We start from the raw sequence: 23,880 nt of genomic DNA on the forward strand, positions 1-23,880 counted from the left end.
GCAGCATATCTGTCTCTATATCTGTTTAACAAATGCACAGGTATGCTGGAGTACAAAAAAAAAAAAAAATCCCAAGAGTCAGGATTTTGCACTGGTGTCAAAAATGTCATCTTCTATAGCTACAGTGACTCGAAGCACCTTCCATCTTTTCCTGCGTAGTGACACTTTCTTTTCCTCTCATCTAGAGGGCAGTGGAGACCTGCGCAAAGACCTGTGCTTCTGCTGGAATTGCAACGCAGAATGCAGGATGCTCACCTCACAATCTCTCGCCTCCTGAGCCCCGAGTTACACAGCTGAGCCAGCCATCAGCATAAATGGGAACCCCCCCCCCCCCCAAACACATATGCATGCCCCAACAAAATATTCAGCTATATGTAATTAGCCTTTGTGGAATTTCAAAATGTGAGGGCATAACTTTGCATATATCCCACGGACAGCAAGCTTGTATATAAGAAGCAGCTTATGATGGAAGGGAGATGCTCTTTGAATATGTGTGCGTGCCGTGCATGCAGTGAAGGATTGAAGACATGCAGTCCAAGGTTGCGTGTTTGAGATCAAAGGTGAGTAAGTTAGACATCAGCGTCAACATCCACCTCACCCTCAGCCCCCCCACCCCAACCCACCAACCCACACAGACAAGTTGGTCCCATCTGTTGACAACAGTTCAGGGGGAAGGATGTTGTTTCATTGTGCTTCACGACGGGGATCCTGATTGAAAAGTTGATCTCCTTCCACGGCTGCTATCAGTTCTCTTTATATTTCCAGTTGACAACTGTCATGATGGCCCTTTTGTAGATGGTGTTGTCCTTCTGCAACACAACAAAACAAGTGTCACGACATGACTGTTATTCGGTATTTGATTTACTTTCCTATTGATTGACTGGAGGTGTAGGTGAATGAATGTTTTACTTTTAATGTAGTCACACATTTCTGTTTGCTATTGCTGAATTTCCTATTGCCTTGGTATTGAATTTACCCCACTTTATTGTGTTAACTGTTGATAGGTCTCTGTACTGGTGTTCCCTAGACAAACTCCTGCATTTATTGTGCAGTCTGTGACAGACTGAAGGATTTGTTTGGGCAGGGGCTCACCCTGTTCCAGCGTCTCTGCTCCAGCGCTCTCTGAAAGCGGGCAAACTCCCTGTGGTCATGGATGCTGGTGAGTAGTTTCCATAGCAGCAACAAAGCCACACCCAGCACCACAACAGAGCCTGAAAGCACTGTGGTAATCAGGATCACATTCGGCCCCGGTGGGCACTCTTGAAAGACAAGAAGAAGCCACAGCGCTTTAGCAGCCATAGACTGCGTGTTTGTGAATTTCAGATAAAATTAATGTGCTTGTACAATCTCACTGTGGCATCATTAACCAACTTACAAAGGGCAGACTGCAGAATACAAAGTCCTAAAGAATTCTACAGACGTGATTTGCATTTATGCCACCATCAGCCAATAAGGCGCATTAAAGAGGTTTAATCTATATCTCTGTTGGTGCCCTGCCTTTCCCTTATTACTATAATAAAATGTGTTTTTGCATAAAACAATTCCCTGGAGCTGCTACAACTGACAGAATTTCTTCATCTAATGTTGATATACTGGTGTAGTCATAAAAAAATTGAGCATTTGGCTCTGCTTACCTCGTTTGCAAGCTATATAGAAAGACTTTTCTCTTCCTAGGGTCCTCACCCAAAAATGCACTATACAGCCTTCTGAGTCCACTTCCATTCACCTGCAAAGGCCTGGGGAGAAAGCCACTGTTACTAAGACACCAGTCTGACCTACCAAGGCGAGGTTCAGGTGGGCACACTTCATCTTGCACTCATTTGGACTCAAGCCCACTGAGAAGGCCCTGCATGATACACATTCTCTGTGAAAAGAACCATAATCAAAAGTGAAAATGTGTTTAGTTATAAAGGCAATTAAAGCACCCCCAACGTGCTCTCAATGTAGGGGGTAACTCTTCAGAGAACTCTGTTAGTTATGCAGTTCAAGCAATCATTTATTTAGTCACTTTTAATATAAGCAATCCATTACAGTTAAGTTACCGGTAGTGTTACCCATTCCTTTTATTGCCACAGAACCAAGCATAACAGATTAATAATGCATTTCTTTCTGTTTGTCCGCTGCTTTTTTGTATGTAGTTGTTTATTAGTATATTAGTCAGTGTGCATGTGGATCTTAGCCAGTGAGGTGAAGGAGTTTGCAACATTTTACATTTGTGGGTGAAAGGGAAAAGAACAACAAGGGAAAAGGAAACTGTGCCTGGGTGATAATAAGTGTCTGTCAGCTGTGAGGAGCTCTACTTCAAATTTGATTAAGGATGCCTGCAAACTAACTAAGCACAGCAGCTCCACAGCACTGGTGGCACATTGAGGAGGAGAATGATGGCGGTGGTGGAGCTCAGGAACAGAAGAGGTAGCTTTTAGTTTGGCCAGAGCAGTCACTCAGAGGAAAATTAACAAGCTTCTTACTTTTTATGGTGTAGTAGTAGGCTGCATACAAACCGACATGCACTTCATTTCTTGTATTGCAAAGGCAGCAACCTTGGAAAGTAGCAAGTGACTAACGTTACTCGACATATTCATGATTATGAAAATGTCAGGTTTTAAAAAAGAGTGTGGCAGAATCTTTCATTTTCATGTTTTCTTAATTGTGCCCTGAACTTTAAAGGTTGTAGTAGTGGTGCAAGTTACAGATGCTGGGACAAGAAGGGCAAAGCTCACAGGTCGGGCCCTGGAAGCGCTTGTCATGGCAAATGCAGGTGCCGCAGTGGCTGCCTCCACAAATCTGTCCATCCTGAGACAGACACTCGTAAGCTCGGCCCCTGAATGCTGGGGAACATAAACACTCCCCCCACACACACCTGCCGCGCCCTGGGACAGTAGAACAAACAATTTTAAAAAAGACATACTGGCCTCCTGTTATTTTTTTGTAGATGTGTTCCTGCTACTATACCTCCACATTGTAGTCCTCGGTACTGATCACAGCTGAAATCACTGCACTCACACAGCTCCCCATAGTACACATGGCTGGGCTTTTTGCTGCTCTTTTGACAAACACACCTCCCGCAAATGCACTTTCTGTGCCCACTGCACACTTCAGATGCATTATCACGGCGACAAAGGTGTGAGTCAACTGCTGTGCCCGACTCCTCTTGCTCACATTCAGAAAATGTCCCGGCTCTCCCTGCTTTACACCTGCAACACAGGAACACACATCAGCCTGTTTCCCCCCCTTAATAACCTGGAATTAAACTTGTTAGCCAAATTGATGCCGTCAAGCCACTTCACCTACCTGCATGCGCCACACTCCAAAGTCCTGTTGCCATGGCTACATGAAGGACTGTGTGGGACCCTGTCCTTTTGACATGAACACTCACATATGGGGCTCAGCAGGACCTCAACCTCTTCACTATAGCCTTGGGGCTTAATAATAAAGCGGCATGGTCTTTGTGAAGCAGCCACACACAGAGGTGCTGTGATGCTTACATTAAAGCTCACCTAGAGGGGGGTGAGAATTCCTTGAGCACCATTATAATCCTCCACTAATGAGGTAATCATAATCAGCATTACCATCGCTTCAACCGAGGATGGCCGCATGCTAACAGAATCACTCACACAATTTACCACACACAGAGCCGCGGCTACATGCAGCTACTCACCTCGTCATCTACAGAGATGTTGGAGCATCTCCTCCCCTGTTCTCCATGCCTCGGCCTGTGGTCCTTACAGTGGGAGTATAGGAGATGTGCTAGCCCGGTTGAAACTTGCTGTGCTCCATAACAACCTCAGAGGTCAGTGCCTATAGCCAGTAAAGCAGTTAACCTCTCAAAGATGAGGTGGTGTCAGCAAGCTATACACATGAGGCTAATGACCTCTGTAGGAAGGGAGTTTGTGGTTCACTTACACTATATGCTTCAACAATTATCTGCAGGATGTTGTGGGAGTTGTTGGACAGCATTCTGAGCTCACATTTTGGGAAGATGCTTCTTCCCGAAGAAGTATCTTCTTCCCAACGGCATCTTTAATGTCAAATTAATGCTTATGCGTTTATTCAAAGTCTTCCAGCTGGACAAGCAAAAAACGAACCAAATGTTTCAGAGAGATTATAAGAGTTGATAAGTAAAGACGGTGGCGTACAACCTTTGCCCTTCCACGAGCTAAACTAACATATGAGCCTGTCGTGTTGTTGCACTGATGCATGCCAGAGGTTCACGATAGTTATAACAGAGAAGCAGGCAAGTATGCATTTTTCATGACTTACTGTATTCATAATGGGAATGATCATGGCATTTGTTCAAGTGCTCTGACAGATACAAACATGTCAAATCTCTGGACTGAACTACAGCTAATTCAAATGTGTATCACATAAACTGTGTGTGGAAGGATGGCTTTAGTTATTCATTAATTTATAGAAAAAGTCAATTCTTTGACTGGTTTTGAATGAACCAGCTATGCAATTAAATTAAAGATGTGGAACCTTTCATTTAGACAGGAGGCGTGCCTGGAGCTATAACAAGGATGGCTGCCAAGCAGATGACTTACTTAAGGGCTGTGGAACGTAGTGTCAGAGCACAGGGGCTTGCATAGTTATGGTGAAAATAACCCCCTCTGATGGATCAAGGTAAAGATTAACTTTAATTCTGGATTTACCAACATATAGCATAAAGATTCAGAACAACAGTGAACTGGCAATGTAGAACAACTCATTCCTGTGTGTTATAGATGTTGACTGTGTTCTTAAGGTTAGGGTCCATTTGCAGGCAAATCATCAGTAAAGTTTTTCATAGCTTTTTGCTTTTAAGTGGAAATAGGTGGTATTGGTCCTTGATTAGGCACCAGCACTCCATGTGCAGAAAATAGAGAACTGATAGTGAAACCCTTGCAATGAGTCTCATCTATCTTCATTATAATGCACTTGAGTAGTTTGGTTTACTTTAGCAACTGAGAGTTGCAGTTAATATTTACTGGAGCACCAAATGCACAGTGGAAAACAGTTCTACAATAATGCACATTGTTTTTTTGTTGTTGTATTTTTAGGTCTTTAATATAAAAGGTAACCAGTGAAAATGCAATGTGGTGAAGGTTTTTGGCAAAAGTGCAATGCAAGTGGTTAAAAAATTATAGATTTTCCAGAAACTGCTACATAATTTTACTCAGTTGGCATCGAAGGGAACAGGGAAGCTTAAAACGTAAACATTTTTACAGCAAATAGTAGAAATAAATAGTAAAATAGTACAATAGTTGGTTTTCCCGTTTAATACAGCTATACAAATCAAACTAAACTGAGTAAGATTTAAAGTTATGCATGGTAAAAGAGTATGTTATCTAACGTCAAGGCATTCAAAACATTCAAGACAGTTATCAGTCTTTCCAGGAGTGGGCATCCTAGCAAGTTCACCCCGTGGTCAGACATTTCAATGCTCAGAAAAACCCCTCAAGAGCTACATTTTAGACTCTACAAGCCTCCAAAAATGACTTGTTTGGAGGGGATTTCCTCTTCTCTTTAGAAAACAACATGGCAGCTTGGCTTAAGTTGCCATGTTGCTTCTGAACAAAACACAAAACTTCTGGAAAAATGTCCTTTGGATGGATGAAAAGAAGTGGAAATATTTGGCCATAATGCACACTGTCATGTTTGGAGATAATCAAACATGAAACTTCAGCACAAACACCTCATATCAACTATCAGAAGGGTGGTGGAGGGATGATAATTTGAGCTTGTTTTACAGCCACAGGACCAGGGCACCTGGCAATCATTAAAGCAACCATTAACTCCTTGGTATACCAAAGTATCCTGGAGTCAATTATGAGGCCATCTGTCTGACAGCTAAAGCTGGACTGAAACTGGGATCATGGCAGCAGGTCATGGGTCATTGGGGTCATTGCAGCAGAGCAGCAAATTTACAACAGAATGATTGAAAAAGAAAATAATCAAGGTGTTTTAATGGTCCGGTTAAAGTCCAAACCTCAACCACATTGTTATGCTGAAGTCAGACCTTAAGAGAGCTGTGCATAAAGAAATGCCAACAAACCTCAATGAAAAAGCTATGAAGAACAGTGGGCTAATATTCCTCCAAAACAATGTGAAAGACTGATAAAGTCGTACAGAAAATCATTGCTTCAGGTTATTGTTGCTAAAGGTATTGTTCCTACAAGCTACAAAACCTATTGAGTCATTTAGTTTTTCATGTGACTGCAGAATATCCTTTGAAAACTGTCATGGAGTGTTATCCAAGCTAGCTAGCATTAGCTAATCAATGCAAATATGATAATTTCTGGGTCCAATAAAACAACATGTAGACAGAAGAAATGCCACACTCGAGGCTTCCGAAATGTAGTCCATTAATCATTGGGTGATGTCATGGTGGATACTTCCATCTTTTATATGGGCTACAGTCTACAGTCAGCTTTAGATAAAAACTCAAACGGCAAAGCATCAAAATAAACACAAGCAAATAAATGATAAATTATTGCAGATAGGCCCTGCTATACCTTATACAAGGGTGCGACTTTTTCAGTGACAGCAAAGATGATCTGGACGTTCTTCTGTCTCAGTGTTTCAGCAATCTGAGCCACCGAAGGATGGTCCTGTCACAGTGGAATCAGGGCAGATGCAAATTGCAATGCATAACAGTCAGGCCAGAATATATATGTGTAATAAGTAGTTAAGCATGCTCTACCTCTTCCTTCTATTGCTGTCCTCCCTCTTTCCCTCCCATCTAACAACTCTTTCTATTGCTCATTTCATTCACTCACCGTAACAGACTTTCCATTCCCTCCAAATAGATAAATAAGTCCCATTCAAAGAGGAGTGACGCCCGTATCTTGCACATCCATTTTCAGCCTTGGGTGGCCATGCATTCAGACAGAAATAGATTAATAATGCATCCATATTCACTCCACCTGTCAAGTGTCTGGACTGGAATGAGGTCAGGACACTAACAGTCTCATGAACCTAACGAGACACCTATATGGATGTTTAATACACGCGTATAAAGAATTACACTCACAAGCACACATCCAGGCGTGCATGCTCTTTGAGCACCTGCACAGCACACACCCACCCAGCCTTCTATACACAACCCGGGTGAGATTAAGAGATGAAAGCTTTGGTTTGAATTACTCCACAAACACTCCAGCTGTTTCCCATCAGGGTGTGCCTGTCAGCATCTTCTCTACCCAGGGAACTGTGCTGTTGATTCTGACCTTTAAATCACTGTCTTTGACTTTCTCTGCAGCTGCCTGGACCTCTATTTCACTGCAGACGGGAATCAATTTAGCACGCGTTGCAATATCTGGTCCATAGGATAAACACTGTATGCTCCTTGGGCCCACAGTCACCCAAGCATGCATGAAAGTAAGTGAAAACACATATACCTCTGTGATGGCTCATTCTGGCAAGGTAAAGCTTCGGTTTTTACCTGTGAGTATAACCGTGGGATTTCACAAGGCAGGATTAATCCGTTTTCTCAACAAGTGAGATGAGTTTGAAAAGAAACTGACAGACAATCCCAGTAGACAACGAGCAGCATTATTACCCTATTAAACTGTGTTGCAGAGCAATAAAAGGATAGAAATCTGATATTTACACTCCTTTTAGTTCTTGCAAGGTCTTTATTAATTCATGAAAAATATTTGTCTTTTGTTGCTGGTGTATATTTTGGGTCTATAAAAGCCTTTTTAGTGAAAATGGATCTAAAAGTAATTTGCATTGCTCTGAAATGCTATGTTTGCTAGAAGTAGCAGAAGTAGCACTATCTCTCTCTCTCTCTCTCTCTCTCTCTCTCTCTCTATCTATAATCTCAAAAGTATCTGCTTGTCTGCCTCTGTAACATTCAGTCCAATTCAATTTTATTTATAAAGCGCCAAATCACAACAGCAGTCACCTCGAGGTGCTAAACATCCCATTCTTAATCCACAGGGTTTAATATGGATTACCCATCGGAGATATAACAGCTTCGGCTCTTCTGGTAAGGCTTTCCACAAGGTTTACAAGTGTGTTTATGGGAATGTTTAACCATCTTCCCAGACCTGGTTTGCAGTCTCTGGTCTAATTCATCTAAAAGGTGTTTTATAAGGTTGAGGTCAGGACTCTATGCAGGCCAGTCACGTTCTTTCACACCCGCTCACTTATCTATGTCTTTATGGACCTAGCTTTGTGCACTGGTACGCGATCATGTGGGAGCACGAAGGCGCCCTCACCAAACTGTTCCCAAAAAGTTGGGAGCATGAAACAGTCCTAAATGTCTTGTTATGTTGACACATTAAAAGTTCCTTTATTTAGATCTAAGGGACTGAGCCCAACTCCTGAAATACTACAACATATAATCGCCTTTCCACCAGAGGCCATCGAAGGTATTGGAACACCTGAATTCAGTAATTTGGATTGGTGTACCTGTCTATAGAGTCCAGTGACAGAGGAGAACACACTTTTACTGTAGCACTACACATCTAACAGATCACACCATGAGAGTGCTTGTGTTTTTCATGGGCTAAAAAATATTATCCATGGTCTGCTGTAGCACACTGAAGTAACATAGACATATTGTTGATTTATGCATCCGTGGTTTTTTTTAACAGGGGGCTAGAGCCTATCCCAACTGATAATGGGTGAGTCTGTAACAGGACTAATACAGGGAGACAGACAGTCACTCAGCCCTATGGCCAATTTAGAATCACCAATTAACCTGACATGCATGTCTCTGGACTGTGAGAGGAAGCTGGAATACCTGGAGGGACCCAATGCATGCACAGGGAGAACATGCAAGTCCCATACAGCTGACAGGTTTGAACTAGGAATCCTAAAACCATTAAATAAAACATTAATTCTGCAATGATTTTCAATGTTTGGCCCATTTCAGTGTAAGTCCAACTATAATAGACCTATAATGAAAACACCATTTAAGCTTGAACTTTTTTTCTTTAGTAAAAAAAAAAAATTAAAGTTCTTCTAAAAAATGTATATATTTGTAGCAAGTGACACTTCCCATCATTTGGAAGCACAATGCAGGATAATTTTCCATCTCCAGCAACGTGGAAAACAGCATCCGTGGAGAACACCAGCAGACGGGTCACGTTTCTCCAGCCAATCTGCCGCTGCAAGTGAAGAACATTTAGTCAATAAATTACCGATTGGCAGAAAATTGAACACAGCGACCACGACCTAAGTGTTTCTGACAGACTTCTAGAAAAGAATGACCTTCCTGCTTTTCTATGTAATCAAATAACTGTGAATGAGTAATATTTTGTGCCTTCAAGTTTAGGGCTTAGATCAAAAACCTGTGAAATTCAATTATAGAAATCAAATTTTCATGTTTAAGAGCTTGTGAGTCTAAGATACACCCAAAACTGAGCGATGCAGTTTCCCAAAGGAAGCTTAGTATTCTGTAATAGCCCTTTCATCTATTGTCTGCAGTCTTTCCACTTCCTCCACATAACGCCCACTCAAACAAAAGCAACAATATCTGTATTGCAGTCGAGCTCCCTGCTGGGCTTTCTCACATTACCTCACACATGGTGGCCTGCATCAGGTCATTCAACCCAACCTCTGGTGAATCCAGGTTACTGGAGATCCGTTGCCCCCCTACCAGCTCTGTGAAGAGGCTTCCGTTGGTGGTGAGGCTTAGGATGTTGTGGTAGGTGAAGGGAGGGGTGCAGGGCCAGGGCTAAGTCCTTTTACAGGGATTTCGGAGCATGTCCTTTGCAGTGTTGATGTATAGAATCACTGTCTTTCCCACAAATGCAACAAAACCTTTTGGAAGTGGAAGTGGAAAGGAACAAAGGAAAATAAGAAGTACTGTGTGCTGTGAGAAGTGAATGAAAAAAAAAAAGGTTGGGGTGGGGGTGGGGGGGAAGTAAGATAACTAATGGTTTCCTGTCTCCCAAAAGCTACCAGTTGTCCTTGAGCAAAGCACCTAATTCCCAATCACTCCAGCAGTGCTGCTCAGTGGTCAGTAGTAAGATTATGATTATACTGGGCAGCTCCCAGGTGTATAACTATGTAAATGGGGCACAAGGGTATTCAAAAAAAAAAAAAAATGAATATACAGATATAAAAAGTTATAAGAAAATTGCATTGACCTAAATTTCATATGATAAGGAAACTGAGGCAAACAGACCCAATCTGAAGTCACTGGTGATATTCTTCATTTCTTTCATGAGGTCAGCCCCCAACTTTTTAACATTCATCAGGTCATCCTCCATGGAAAAAGACAGATCCATCAGGTAGTACAGGTCTATGAGGTAGTCCTTCACCTGTTTGAACTTCACCTCAAAGCTCTGGGGTTCTCCTATAGATGCGAAATGTGGAAATTCTACTGCAAAACACACCACAGCTATAAAAGTAGCTCGGTACTATTTGGAAGTGTGCACACATCACACACTGTTTCAGGCTGATTCTGATATTTGTGGAAGGTTTCTACTTTTACATTTGATATTTTATGCAGTTGATACAAAAAGATTTTGTGGTTCATGGTTTCTTTTGTGTGTGGGTGTCGCTGGGTGTTTTTGGTCTCCTCATTACTCAGCCAAGGTTGTGCACAAAACCCTGTAAACCTGATTTGGTCATTGCTTCTAAAGGTATTTTTTTTTATTTTGACTGACTTACGATGGCTTTAGTTTCATAAGATGAACAGGAAAGCTTGAAGGAAAGCTGTCATTAGGTGAAATCAGTCACAAGGAGAGAGCTGCACCAAAAATCTCCAGACTACTTTGGTCACTAGCAGATTGCCACAGTCATCCGTTATGTCTACATGGAACACCTTGACTTGTCTTCAAACACTTGTTAATTGCTAGCTGAGTGATATTAAAAACTTGAGAAGGAGTAACACAGACTAGAAATGGAGAGAGTTCAGTTTCAAAATGCAACTTATGCGTCAGTGCTGAAGCCAACACATTTCACCAGGTGGAACTTTAAAAGCAATGCATTTTATGTCTCACTGTTCAGAGTTTCAGTACTGCTTATAAAAAGTATTTTTAGACAAGTAAGCAAACTAGTAATCTGCTAGTGACTCAAGCAATTGCAATTTTTTGGCCAATACACATTTTTCCCTAGCAAATATCAATCCACTCTGATCCACCATCCATTATTTCCGCTTATCCTCTCTGCTACCAGGCTGGAGCCTAACCCAGCTACCATAGCGCAAGAGGGTGAGAGGCAGGGCTAACACATAAAGACACTCACATTAACACCTATGGGCAATTTAGAATTACTAGTTAATCTAATCAAATGTCTTTGGACTGTGGCAGGAAGCTGGAGTATTCAGAGAGAACAACAGTCCTAATCACCGCACAACCTTGCTGCCACCCCAGCAACCAGTGGTTGCAAATTGGCTGCAGACTGGTCTTTAGGGCTGTGTGGCTCGGGCCTTATTCACTTGACTTTGCATTGTCACCATGATACAATACATGTAGTGTCCTTTCCTTCCCGTGATGTTATCACGATTAAGGCTAAGTGCTTAAAAAATTGCATTACACAAACTAATGACATTGGCTACATCCCTCTTTTATGTGCAGTTTGCTAAAGCTAATAAGTGACATTACTAATGTAATTAAAAATGCATTAATTATACTGGTAATTTATACCCACCTGGTCTGAGGTGCAGCAGGACAGTCTGAGGCTGGAGCTGGGTCACTACTCTGTGCAAGCGTTTATGTCTTTGTTCTTTAGGATGAAAGGTGATCTTCCGGTTTTTCAGAAGGACAGTGGAACCTCTAGGGTCCTCCAGGTGATCAAAAGGACAGCCCCTCTTTAGCAGGGCTCCAGCTGTGTCGCAGCGCTCCCATATGTGCTGACCCACTTCTAGAAAATTCTTTACACAGGTTTAAGTTAAGTTCAACGCCTTACATCAACACTGACTGCAAAAAGGGCAAAGTCAGTGCTGCAGTTAATGGAAGCAGTACAGAAAGGATGTGAATGTGTGTGTGTGTGTCTCTGTGTGTTTCTTTTAACTCAAAAAACAAAGCCCGTCATCTTTCAACAACATCATTAAAATGGAACACATATGATGTTCCATATTCAAAATTTGCTTACAGGGTTTACTGTTGTTATAAAACACACGCTTACATCACTGTTTGATACAACACAACATGCACACGACAACATATGATGTACTAAATATACAGTACTGTGCAAAAGTTTTGAACCACCCTCGAATAGTTTATATTTTTGCTTCCAAGGAGTCAGACATTCATGCAGTTTTTTTTAAAAGGCGTCTTGAGCTATAATTTTTCAGACTTTCTGAAGGTCTTGCTAAGTTTTCCTTTGGACAGTGGCTCCTTTTTCACTCATTTTCAGTTCAGTCCTTGTATCTGACCATTTTTAGAGGGATCTTTTTTAGTTGTTAAACCATTAAACACTGAGAGAAAGAGAGATAGGAAGAGATAACACAATTTAATAGACATAAAATAGTACTTTTGAACCAACAAGCTGATTCTATGAGCTGAAAAGATGCGATATTTTGGCATCGTGTGCAGTCTGCCCATAAAAAATCAAAGAAACTGGAGAACTGGACAAATAGAGGACAGAAGAAGTGGCAGGCCTAAAAAAGCCATAGCTTCATCAGCTATCGCTATAGCTATAGCAAAATGAAGATTATATGAAAGTTGTGTTCTTCCGAAATAGGAAAAAGTGCAGCAAATACCTGACATAGCACCTGTGAGAGGCGCTTGAGTTTAATCTTGATCAGAAATGTTCTCAGTTGAAGGGTGGCTGTCGTGAAGCCATTTTTAAAAAAAATATTCACCTTCAAGTTCCTTAGATTGCACAGACTCTGTTTTTGCCTTCTATATTTTGCACCTATTTCCCAAGCAGCATATGAAGATATAAGGTGTGGCTTGAGACTTTTACACAGTACTGTAATTTAAGTTATTAAATATGTAATTACTTAATTTTATTAGGATTAATCAGTAATAGCATTCAATCTTAATACAAAATGCAAACTAGGACTTAACCCATCCACTGCTAACTTTTCAAGGTCTCCACTCAAATAAATTGGAGATTTCTATATCCACTAAGCATCTCTCTGTTAAAGGAACAGATCTGGAGTACTGAAAAACTTTTTGTGGACCAAAAATATACTTGGTGTTCAGTTAACAGTGAACCCGCCAAAACAGAAGTCACAGCGTATTTCCGAGGCCATTCACCTCCTAAGTACACCAGGCACAATGTGGCCCTGCTGCCAGGCACTCTCCACAGCTCCTGACCCCTTGACTTTCACATTTGTGATGTGAATGGTCTGCAAGAGAACAGAAACTAGCAAGAGGCTCCAATATTCCATCATGTGAATGCACCGTACGCAGAAGAAAAGCAAACTTAGATTTTTATGCTCTGTACTGGATACATTTTGGAAGTCAAGGGATTAGCCGATCAGATTTTTCCTCTCTCTGTTTCTCATAGCACAAAATCACAAATTGTCAATGCACATTTTTCCTTGTCAGTCACCTAGCAACGCTTTTCTTACAACTTAAAAAACATTCTATAGTTTGTACTTGACCCATGTTAAAAATGCAGGCTTTGTGAATTACATTTCAAGTCAATATATGATCAGAATCACACTGCTGGCTGTTTGTCATCAGTTTAGTCACACTAAAAATCTGTATGCATCAATACCTCCTAAATTGTAGTCCATAAATAGATTATTTTTTTTAAAACTACAGAGGTATCTTAACTGTTTAAGCTAACTGAATCTCTATAAACTGATATCTGCTTATGAATACGCAGATAACTGTAGTCTAGCAAACAGGTGTTTTGTAGCACTTTCTGTTGATCAGTCACACCTGAGAACATTTTGTTGTGTGGATACAGGATGTCATGCCACTGACATATTCCCACCATGTAATAATAATTCAAAAGTTGAAAAACTAACACCGAAACCAATAAAAACTAAACTAAAACAAGAAAATCCACTCTGGAAACTAACTGAAATGGAACTGAAATAAACCCCCCAAACAAACAAACAAGTCAGAATGCAATTTAAAAAAAAATTCAAACTCCCCTGCAGCCCTGAATTTGATATGCATAATGAAATGGGTGGATAGATGGAAACAATGGCTGGTGGACAGAACAGGAAGTTTTGAAGCACACATATGTTTTTTTTAACTGGATACCCTGCTTATATGTTCAAGTATAGATGGTAAATAAAAGATGGACGCAAGCTTTAGGGTCAGAAAAGTGCCATAAACCTGGCTCCCGGATATTTGTCTGACCTCTTGCAGACTTATACCCCCCTCAGATCTCTTAGATCAAGTGATCTTTTGCTTTTAGCCGTACCAAGGTCGAGGCTGGTTCATAGAGGCGATCGAGCATTTGCAGTCGTAGCACTACGACATTACCCTCTACACCACAGACTTCAGCCACTGCACAGAGACCTGCCATCTTCAGAAGTTTTCTGATGACTCTGCGGTGGTTGGATGCATCAGCAGGGATGATGAGACAGAGTACCGGGCTGTGGTCGACTCCTTTGTCACGTGGTGTGAGCAGAATCATCTGCAGCTCAACGTGGCAAAGACCAAGGAACTGATCGTGGACTTCAGGAAGACCAGGAAACACTTGACCCCTGTTTCAATCCAGGGGGTCAGTGTTGACATTGTGGAGGACTATAAATACCTTGGAGTACACATTGACAATAAACTGGACTGGGCTAAAAACACCACAGCACTTTACAGGAAGGGCCAGAGTCGTCTCTATTTTTTGAGGCGACTGAGGTCCTTCAACATCTGCCAGAAAATGCTGAGGATTTTCTATGAGTCTGTGGTGGCCAGTGCGATCCTCTATGCTGTTGCATGCTGGGGGAGCAGGCTGAGGGTCGCAGATGCCAACAGACTTAATAAACTGATCCGTAAGGCCAGCAATGTTGTGGGGATGGAGCTGGACTCCCTCAAGGTGGTGTCGGAGAGGCGGATGCTGTCCAAGATAAAGACAATGTTGGATAACACCTCCCACCCACTCCATGACATGTTGGTCAGTCACAGGAGCTCGTTCAGTGAGAGACTGAGATTACCGAAAAGCACCACTGAACGACACAGGAAATCTTTCCTGCCTGTGGCCATCTCCCTGTACAACGCATCCACTTAACACACTGTTTGCTGCTACAACTACACATGTTTCTTTTCCAAATATTTATTTATAAGTGACTTATGTATGTATGTATGTATATATATGTATATATTGTACTATTCTTAGTTAGCGTATTGTCTGTCTTGTCTTAATGTTGGTTTAAAATGGAGCACTGTAACAAAAAATAATTTCCCCCAGGGATCAATAAAGTATTCTGATTCTGATGATTCTGATAAGCTGTGGAATAATTTACCCCCATACATCAGACAGGCTCCTACTGTCAATCTTTTTAAATCTTATCTTAAAACACATTTTTGTTTACTGGCTTTTAATATATGGAACTCCAAAGTGTTCAAAATTAAATAAATAAATAGGTCAAGATGAAATAAATAACTATGTGAATAAATAAGACACAGATATGTAATGTGAGAATGATATTGTGAAATAATGGAACACATTTTGAAAAAAATGCTCATTATTGTGAAATATATTGCATTCTGCTATATAAATTTACTTATTATTGTGAAATATTATTTCATGGTCATTATTTTTCACAATAACAGAGATTATTCCTGAGGCATTTTATTTATTTCCAGCCGTTTTTAGTCCAAAATGACCTTTTTTCAAAGTCAGTCTTTATTTCAAAATCCCGTTTTTCCCGATGGTCTATTTATTTCATAATGCGACTTTTCAGCAGAATGACTTTGTCTGTCAATCAATGTAAGTGGGCTGGACCTTTGCACCTATTGGCTTATCGTTTACCATCGACTAGTTTTCCTGGATACCGGCTCCGCGGACGGCTACTGCAGCTAGCAACAGCGTGCTAGGTCAAAAGTCACGGAGGATGGCGGACTGGTGTGAGCTTCAGCCAGTTCTGCTCATTTAAGCAAATCAGATAGAGAGGGATCATTTACCTGTAGATACTGTTTTGAGTCGTTTAGATGTTTCTGAAATGCTTGGGATGATAATTGCTCTTCAAGATGTTCGCATCGATGACAGCATTGTCAAAGGTTTAAGATCAATTCAGCACCGTGTTCGTTTGGAATACGCCGAGGAAGAACAGTCTTCAAATGTTGGCCGTCCACGTCTAGAAATCCCGGTGCAGCACTCAGGACTTTAGTGCTGTCCGGGATAACCGTCGGGGTAATTGCCGATACATTTTCTGTGTCTCCGAGCACAATTAGGAGGAAAATGACGGAGGATGGTCTAAGGTAAGTTTATGCTGTAATTGAGCACCTGTGTGATTCTGTACACAGCATTGTTTAGGTGTTGACCTTAATTATGACGTTTGACAATGAATTATTATCGCTTACTTTTTTTTGTTACTGTCTAAACTAAGTGGGGCAGCTACGGCTAAAGCTATCGGCGCCATCTCGGCGTTGAGACACGTTTAGCAGTGTTAGCTGTTAGTGTGTTAACTCGGAGACTGGGGTCAGTGGAGCCTGTAGGAACCTTTTACACAGAGAGTAGACCCACCAGCTTTCCACAGTCTACTTACTTATCACATCTTGTTAGACAACAGGGTCATTAGTGCTTTAAATAGTACATAGTTGAATGTTTCATTGCTGTTTGCAGTTGATTGTTCTCTGATAACGCATAACAAGGTTGATGTTAAATAGCGAGTTTATTGAAATGGTTTTGTCTATTTCAGCAGCATTATAGATATACTTTCTCTGGTGTCTTCGGTAAAGCTAAAACAAGAATACATTTACATCCTTGGTTCTTTCAGCATTAATTGGAAAACTTTGAGATTTGCTGTGCGCCTCCCAAGCCATTCTCTTTTATCCCACCTGTCAGGTATAGATGGCAATACTTTAAACAAAGTTAAATTTGTTATACCTGAAGAGAACCAATCCTGACCTAGAATGGGTGAATGAATAATTAGTTGGTAGCCAATGCCTAAGCAACTCACATAGGCCCTGGCAGACTCAATAAGTCCATCTAGGAACAGCTGCAGGAAACACCTCTTCAGTTTAGATTTAAAACATGTGCATGCTCTTTCAGGTTGATGAGGATTATGGTGTGGACTGGACAGGACAACATAATCGCTGCCCATCAAATGAGATCACCATTCCTGAGATTCAGCTCCCAGATGCACTGAATGAACAAGACCCTGCTGTGCTACCAATACTTCAAAATCACTTGTAGAAAGACATTATTACATTTAATCAGTTTCTATGTCAGGAGGATTTTTTTTTTTTTTTTTTTTAATTTCTACAGCTTTGTAGCTAATACTGACTCAAAACAGCATAACCAATTTCATTTTCAACAAAACAGTGAGTGGCTATAAAACAGGATTTGTTTTATACAGCTGTCACTTTAATGATATTCATTTCTTGGTTGGATATACAGTACATGTCAACTCTGAGCAGATTTAATACAATGAACACAGTAGAGTAGTGTAACATCTTAATTCAAATAATTTTTTCTAGAAATTTTTTTTGTATCAGTAGCGAGTATAAACAAAACATATTGTGTAATTTATAATGTACAGTGAACAACTGATTTTGATATCTGAACTCTTCATCAGTTTATATTAAAAAAGCCATAAATGCACACCTGTACTCTGTATTTTTCACTGTCAAGTGTATTAAAAAGAACTAGAACTCACTAGATTGTCCGTTTCTTTGAACACCGAGTACAGTAATGTGATGCAAGAAAGAAGAAATGGTCTAATTTTACCATGTGGTTATGGAATCAATCGTAAACCAGACCAAAACCTGAGTCAGTAGAGTTGAGACACACCTGAATGTCCATTAGAAATGACTCATAGGTACAGTAGTGTGCAGGAAGACGTAGTACTTCAAAACCGGTGGAAGACTTTGGAAGATTGCTGTTGACCACTTCCACAGTCATTTCTTGGCAAGACTTCCCATCCTGTCCAAAACTTGATGAGGGCTTTTTGTTGTGCACAAGATGCTGCAACAGAAGATTGTTTTAAACTATAATGACATCCTATATTCATTATTTTGAATCTTTTATGGAGAAATACCATAAAAGATGACCACTTACATACAGGGCACCAGACATTTTTGCCCCACTCAAATTGCTGTTGTAGCTTTTATAGATATTTTTATGTTAACAAAGCTAAAAGTAGTCTACATACAATTCTAGTGCAACTGATAATGCCACCACTCTTATGTATTGCATGGAGCAAATAACAAAACAAAATTATACTATAGCGTAGAGCTGGGCGATATAACGATATGTATTGCGAAATAACTTTTTCTCAATAGAAAAATTAAACTATTGCGATAGACCTCACCGCTCTTGTCCTTTTTATAAAAAAATAAATAAAAATAAATATCGTGATATGAAAAAATCTCATATCGCCCAGCTCTACTATAGTGTACTTTGTTAATGACCCAAGATCACTGGACTGTATGTAATTTACCAAAGTATAATCAGAGAAAACCAATGGCAAAATACCTATCGCAGCAGACTTACCATTTTCAATGAAGGACCGAAGGTAACCTGCCACTCTGCATTTATCCTCGAGAGCATTCCTCTTCTTCCTCATCTTCATCTTCTGTGGCAGGCCACAGTCATTTTATAGCTTTACTTATCTTGTAGTCTTAAGAGCATCAGCAACATTAGGTGTATTTTTATTAAATGTAACCCAGCTGTTCAACTAACCCACGCATACAAAACAGTATATTGGTGTTTTGTGTCAACAATTAATGTTCATCCTTCATAAATTAACCAAATAGCTTTACTATTCAGATGTTAAAAGATGTGACCTGACCTTACCTCACAACAGGGAGCAGTCTCTGATTCCCTTGGTAAGAAAGGAGGAATGATGTCTGATCTTTCTGTCAGAAGCGGCCATACCATGGTTTCCTTAAGCCCTTTCCTCAGCTGCTTGACTTGACGACTTGTTTGTGTTATGACCTACAACGGTGAGACCAAACCAAAACTGAAGTTGGAGTCTGTAAAGTGACACACACTTTAAATGTTAAATATTTAAAGAACATCCACTGTACTAGTAAAAGCATTTTCAAATTATACCCACTTACAAAATCACTACGTTGAACTAAAATTGCTTTCTTTTCTTTCACATAGATTACTTGTCTTCCATATTAGCACAGAAGATAAGCCACTTTAAAACAGTCATGAATAACTATTACCTACAACAATGTAAATAGTAATACAGACATTAACCCAGAAGACAATTATTTTCTCTTACCTAATTTATAGAATTCTTTGCTATGATAAAAAACAGTATTAAAAAAAATCTGTGACTAAACTGATTAAAAAGCTCATTTTTGCCAGACAGACAGACTAACCAAGCAATAATAACATATCGTTACTTACCCTGAACAGCGTTTCGTGGAGTGGAGCTAGCTGTGATAGCGTTAGCATTTGCTAACGTTAACACTGTGCGGTTGTGATGAGAACTTGGACCAGGGACCACTTCATCTCCAGTACACTGCTGCAATACGCAGACTGAGGTGAAGACGTTCAATCTAAGCGGTTAGCAAGTTCTCTGAGTAACTCAGAAACGGACTTGTTTCCTGCAGCCATGCCCTTCACAAGAATTGATACACCTGTAACGTTATTCGCGCCCAGTGTTTTGCATTTGTCGGTGCCTTAAGTTTATTTTGAGCTGCATACTGCCGCCAGCTGCATAGGAGATGCATTGCACCATTAAACCTAAATCGACAATTCATGTGCTATTACTTATGTCTGAGTAAAGGAGCAACCAATCACACAACTGGCTCCGCCCTGTCTTTCTTGATTGACAGACAAAGTCATTCTGCTGAAAAGTCGCATTATGAAATAAATAGACCATCGGGAAAAACGGGATTTTGAAATAAAGACTGACTTTGAAAAAAGGTCATTTTGGAATATAAACGGCTGGAAATAAATAAAATGCCTCAGGAATAATCTCTGTTATTGTGAAAAATAATGACCATGAAATAATATTTCACAATAATAAGAAAATATATATAGCAGAATGTAATATGTTTCACAATAATGAGCATTGTTTTCAAAATGTGTTCCATTATTTCACAATATCATTCTCACATTACATATCTGTGTCTTATTTATTCACATAGTTATTTATTTCATCTTGACCTATTTATTTATTTAATTTTGAACACTTTGGAGTTCCATATTAATACAGCATGAGAGTTATTTGTTAATTCATATTTGGTGTTTGCTATCAATACTATAAGTTATTTTATTAGGTATGTTGTATTCTTGTACAGCACTTTGGTCAACGCTCCTGTTGTAATTAAATGTGCTATATAAATAAATAAACTAAAAACTTTAAACTATAACCTGCATTTTTGGCAATGGCCAGCAGGGCAGATACATTTGGTTGCAGAAAGGAAAAGGAAAATGACCTCTGAGTATTTTCCTGTTGAGTGTGTGGTCTTAATTATGAAAGTGAAAAAAAAAAAAAGAGATAAAGGAAGGTATGCTTTAGGGTTACTTTTTTATTTAGAGCCACAACTATTTGGAAACAGTTGGACTTCACATGGTGGGAATACTGGTGGCTAGTAGAGTTTATGAGCCAAACAAAAAATACTGTTGCCCCCAAAGGATAAATCGGCTAACTAGCCGATTGGTTCCCTCATCCGTAGTGAGCTAATGCAGCGGTCCCCAACCACCGGTCCATGAGTCTTTTGGTACCGGACTGCGAGAGTGGAGGCTCAGGTGTGAAATGTATGTTTTTTATTGGTTTTTATCGTTATTTTGTTATTGTTTTTATCGTTAACTAGGTTTCCCTGGGTCTTTTCCCATGTGTTATGAATAAATCTTCTTTTTTTTGGTAGTGGTACTGGTTTTATTTTGTTGTATTTAGCCGCGACACTTTAAAGGACGACCCCTGAAAATACTGTCGGACATAAACCGGTTGGACCGCTGAGCTAATGTACCTGACTGTTTGCTGCAGCTTCATATTTAGCATTCAGACACACTAGAGGGGAGTCCATCCTCTCACAACTGTCTGCGAATGAGTAGTGATTACACAGACGAGAGAAATCCTGGATATCTTTCTGTGAAGGCAACTAACATAAGTGTATTTCCTAAAATTTGATTCAAACCCATTTGCTTTTATCATTGTGACACACTGCAAAAAAAAGGAGAAAAGAATAAAAATTGCCCCACAGAAGTGAACGCACGTCCACCTGCTGTCCCATCGCGTCTGGAGCTGCGCTGCATATAAAAGAGAGAGCGGCTCAGCCTGCAGCAGATGACAAGAGCAAATTTTGACTGGCAAACAACTGGTGGGATCCGGGCTACAATCTAAATGAGAATTTCTGAGCGGCAAGAATAATGAGACAGTTTACTTTCATTGCATCCTCAATGAGAAAAGTATTGACCCACCTTGTGTTCCTGTGGCTTTGCATCTGCAGTACAATAACAGGACAACAGCAAATAGGATGCTCATCTGGAAGAGAAAAAAAAAGTAATTTACTGGCTAAAATGTTGACCATTCTTTCCTCTCAAATCATTAAGGCAGAGTGGAGTTGTAATTGCTGTTTAAGGAAAATAATCTCTGCACTGAGCAGCTTACAAAAGACTATGAATTTGACCTGTGGGTGTTTGGTTTATACAATAGAAATAAAAGGCACTTACCTTGACTGATTCTACTGTGTGTAGACAAACGTGAAGGAGAGTAGGGGTGCCTTCCCTCTGGGGGTGGGACCAGATGGTTTCTTTATACACATCCTGTGCAAAACACGAGCTGTGGGACTTTGCCACCTCTCCCTCCCTCTGTTATCCTCTTTCCTGTAGCAGCCACAAGTGGATCAACTGGCTTATGTTTCAGGGTCGTGAGCAGCAAATGATCTCTTCAAGTAAGGCCAAAGATAAAGAGAATAATTCCCCAGCTTTCTGCTGAGAAAAGCTGAAGAAAAGAAAAAGACACTTACTTGTCATACTTGTCCTCATATAGCACTGGGCCGGTGTTAGAGAGCACACGCTATCTCTTACAATCTTTGCAGAGCTCTGCTTTCTCGATTGTTTGGCCTTGCTGACCATAGCATGCGACTAAAGCCCCAAAAGATATTGACCCAGCAGCACACAAGCTAAATGAGTTTTGAGGACACAGTTCTTGCTCAAAATACAAAGGCTCAGGACTTTCCTCCACTTGCAAGAGGAGATATTTTAAACCTCAAATCCAATATGTTGAATTTGCAAGGTAGAGAAGTCAAAAAATAAGCTATGTGAACGATAACGGTAGCTTTATTTGCATGCAACTGGTGGGAATAATGAATAATAGTATGGTTTTATCTCGCGCAGCAATAGCTGACTGATCACATAGCATCACAAGCTAAAATAATAGGGAGATTTTCTGCAGAGCTCTATTAAAGACAGCAGTAAATATGTATAGAAATTTCCTCGAGATCAAGCGGCTCTCACTGCCCACTCTAAACCTACTATAACAGCAAAAACAATGGAATTAGTCAGTGTGCAAAAATGAGCTGGCCAATACAAAGACGTGACAGTTAGTTTGCTTTCCCGTCTTAAAGATAAAGGATTAAACAAAAAGACCACTTTCCACTATTGCTGACTTCGATTTGGTTTAATTCAATTCAAATTTCTTTATCAGCCCGTGAATGGAATTTTATTTGCAGAGTTTGAAACAGAAATCCATAACAAATCAGCTCATTCTCAAGCGTGCTGTCAAACTTTGCAAACAGTTCAGGGGAAAAAAAGGCAAAGAAAATGAAGTTTTCTCATAATATATGAAGCGATATGGTTCTAAGAGCAAAAAGTTACTGACTCATTTTAAAGCAAAATATAGAAAAGGCATCAAAGGACAGAGAAAGAAGACCACGCAGTGTTGGCTCAGGTCTTTTAAGGAGATTTTCTTTGCCCACCACCATCCTACTTGTATGCTGTTCTCTGTGTTTTTTTCCCTTTTACTTCCAACCGGCAGCTCTTCTGTTCTGCCCAAAGGGACATTGATCTCGGGTCACTGAGTATGGGCAGCCTTTGAGAGGCGAGTGTTAAGTGTCTGTGCTCCCTGCTGAAGAAATAATACACAGACCTCTTCCAAATAGTGTACATTTTTACAGCTTGGTAAAGCATCTTCTTTGCTGTATTGGTGAGAATGGAGCTGGGTGGTTTTTCCAAGTTGAACTTGTATTTCAGTGGCAACCTTAAGGTCCATTTATTAGCACTTTCTAAAGATTCCAGCTGCATCCCACGGCCATCTCTAAAGTTTCATTATCAAGAGCAAAAATGATGTGACCTTGAAGTTAATTTTGCCTGACTGGTGTTTGGCCAAGATAGTTCAAGCTGATACTAAACAGCTTGTAGTATTTGTCAGCCGAAGGCCACGAGAAGGGATTGAGAGCATAGCATGGAACATCTTAGCATTTTGTTAAAGATATTTAAAAAAGCTAACAGTGTTATGACATTTTTGACCATGTGAATAATATGAACAAATTGTGTTTTATTCTGTTACAAGAAACCACTGCCATTGGGGTGCGCCAGGGAGCCCACTGGTTGCCATTGTTTTGGCAGGGTGTGCGTGTCAAATCAAAGGATTTCACACTGAAATGATTAATGTGTTTTGCTTCACTAGTTAGTGGTTTGAGTGTTGTGGCTAATGTGTATATGTGCATCAGTGGTTTTGAAAATAATCTAGATTTTTTTTTTTTTTACAACCATGGACTTGAATATTAAACTTTAATATACAAACTGTCTCGTCTCTCTTGTGCTGTCTTTTTATTGCGCTCTCTTACACTTACAACTCTTACAATTGTCAGAAACAGTTTGAATCCATAGACAGTCCAAGCATTAGTTTTAAAAGATTTAACAACAAAAGGAAAATCCACCAATATCTGGTGGATTTTCCTTTTGTTG

At 40.1% G+C, this 23,880-nt stretch overlaps 2 protein-coding genes across 5 annotated transcripts; both read right to left on the minus strand.

Annotated features, from left to right (window-relative positions):
• Positions 1-355: 355 nt before the first annotated feature.
• On the minus strand, positions 356-13,341 carry LOC146662491 (integrin beta-1-like). The gene is made up of 10 exons (XM_085417893.1): positions 13,333-13,341; positions 13,154-13,234; positions 11,587-11,809; positions 10,118-10,288; positions 3,659-3,783; positions 3,292-3,497; positions 2,953-3,194; positions 1,635-2,870; positions 1,093-1,259; positions 356-809 (listed from the first exon to the last, which is right to left on the minus strand). The coding sequence occupies exons 1-8, from the start codon at positions 13,339-13,341 to the stop codon at positions 2,662-2,664; spliced, it is 1,266 nt and encodes a 421-aa protein (XP_085274019.1). The 3' UTR covers positions 356-809; positions 1,093-1,259; positions 1,635-2,661.
• Positions 13,342-17,351: 4,010 nt separating this feature from the next.
• Positions 17,352-23,743, minus strand: LOC146662492 (uncharacterized). 4 transcript variants are annotated; one of them, XR_014913371.1, is made up of 6 exons: positions 21,643-23,743; positions 21,391-21,454; positions 19,369-21,247; positions 18,805-18,983; positions 18,502-18,583; positions 17,352-17,973 (listed from the first exon to the last, which is right to left on the minus strand). XR_014913371.1 is itself a non-coding variant. In XM_085419154.1 (6 exons), the coding sequence occupies exons 3-6, from the start codon at positions 19,414-19,416 to the stop codon at positions 17,858-17,860; spliced, it is 387 nt and encodes a 128-aa protein (XP_085275280.1). In that variant the 5' UTR covers positions 19,417-21,247; positions 21,391-21,454; positions 21,643-21,795; the 3' UTR covers positions 17,352-17,857. The 4 variants fall into 4 exon arrangements, 1 of the variants encoding a protein (XP_085275280.1); XR_014913370.1 differs by having other exon boundaries at positions 18,805-18,945; positions 19,369-21,214; positions 21,643-23,725; XR_014913369.1 differs by having other exon boundaries at positions 18,805-18,945; positions 19,369-21,219; positions 21,643-23,725.
• Between the last annotated feature and the right edge of the window lie 137 nt (positions 23,744-23,880).

This window comes from Rhamphochromis longiceps, linkage group LG9 (genome assembly GCF_057381845.1).
Source record: "Rhamphochromis longiceps isolate RC_006_pf linkage group LG9, R_longiceps_female_GT1.1, whole genome shotgun sequence".
Lineage (NCBI taxonomy): Eukaryota > Metazoa > Chordata > Actinopteri > Cichliformes > Cichlidae > Rhamphochromis > Rhamphochromis longiceps.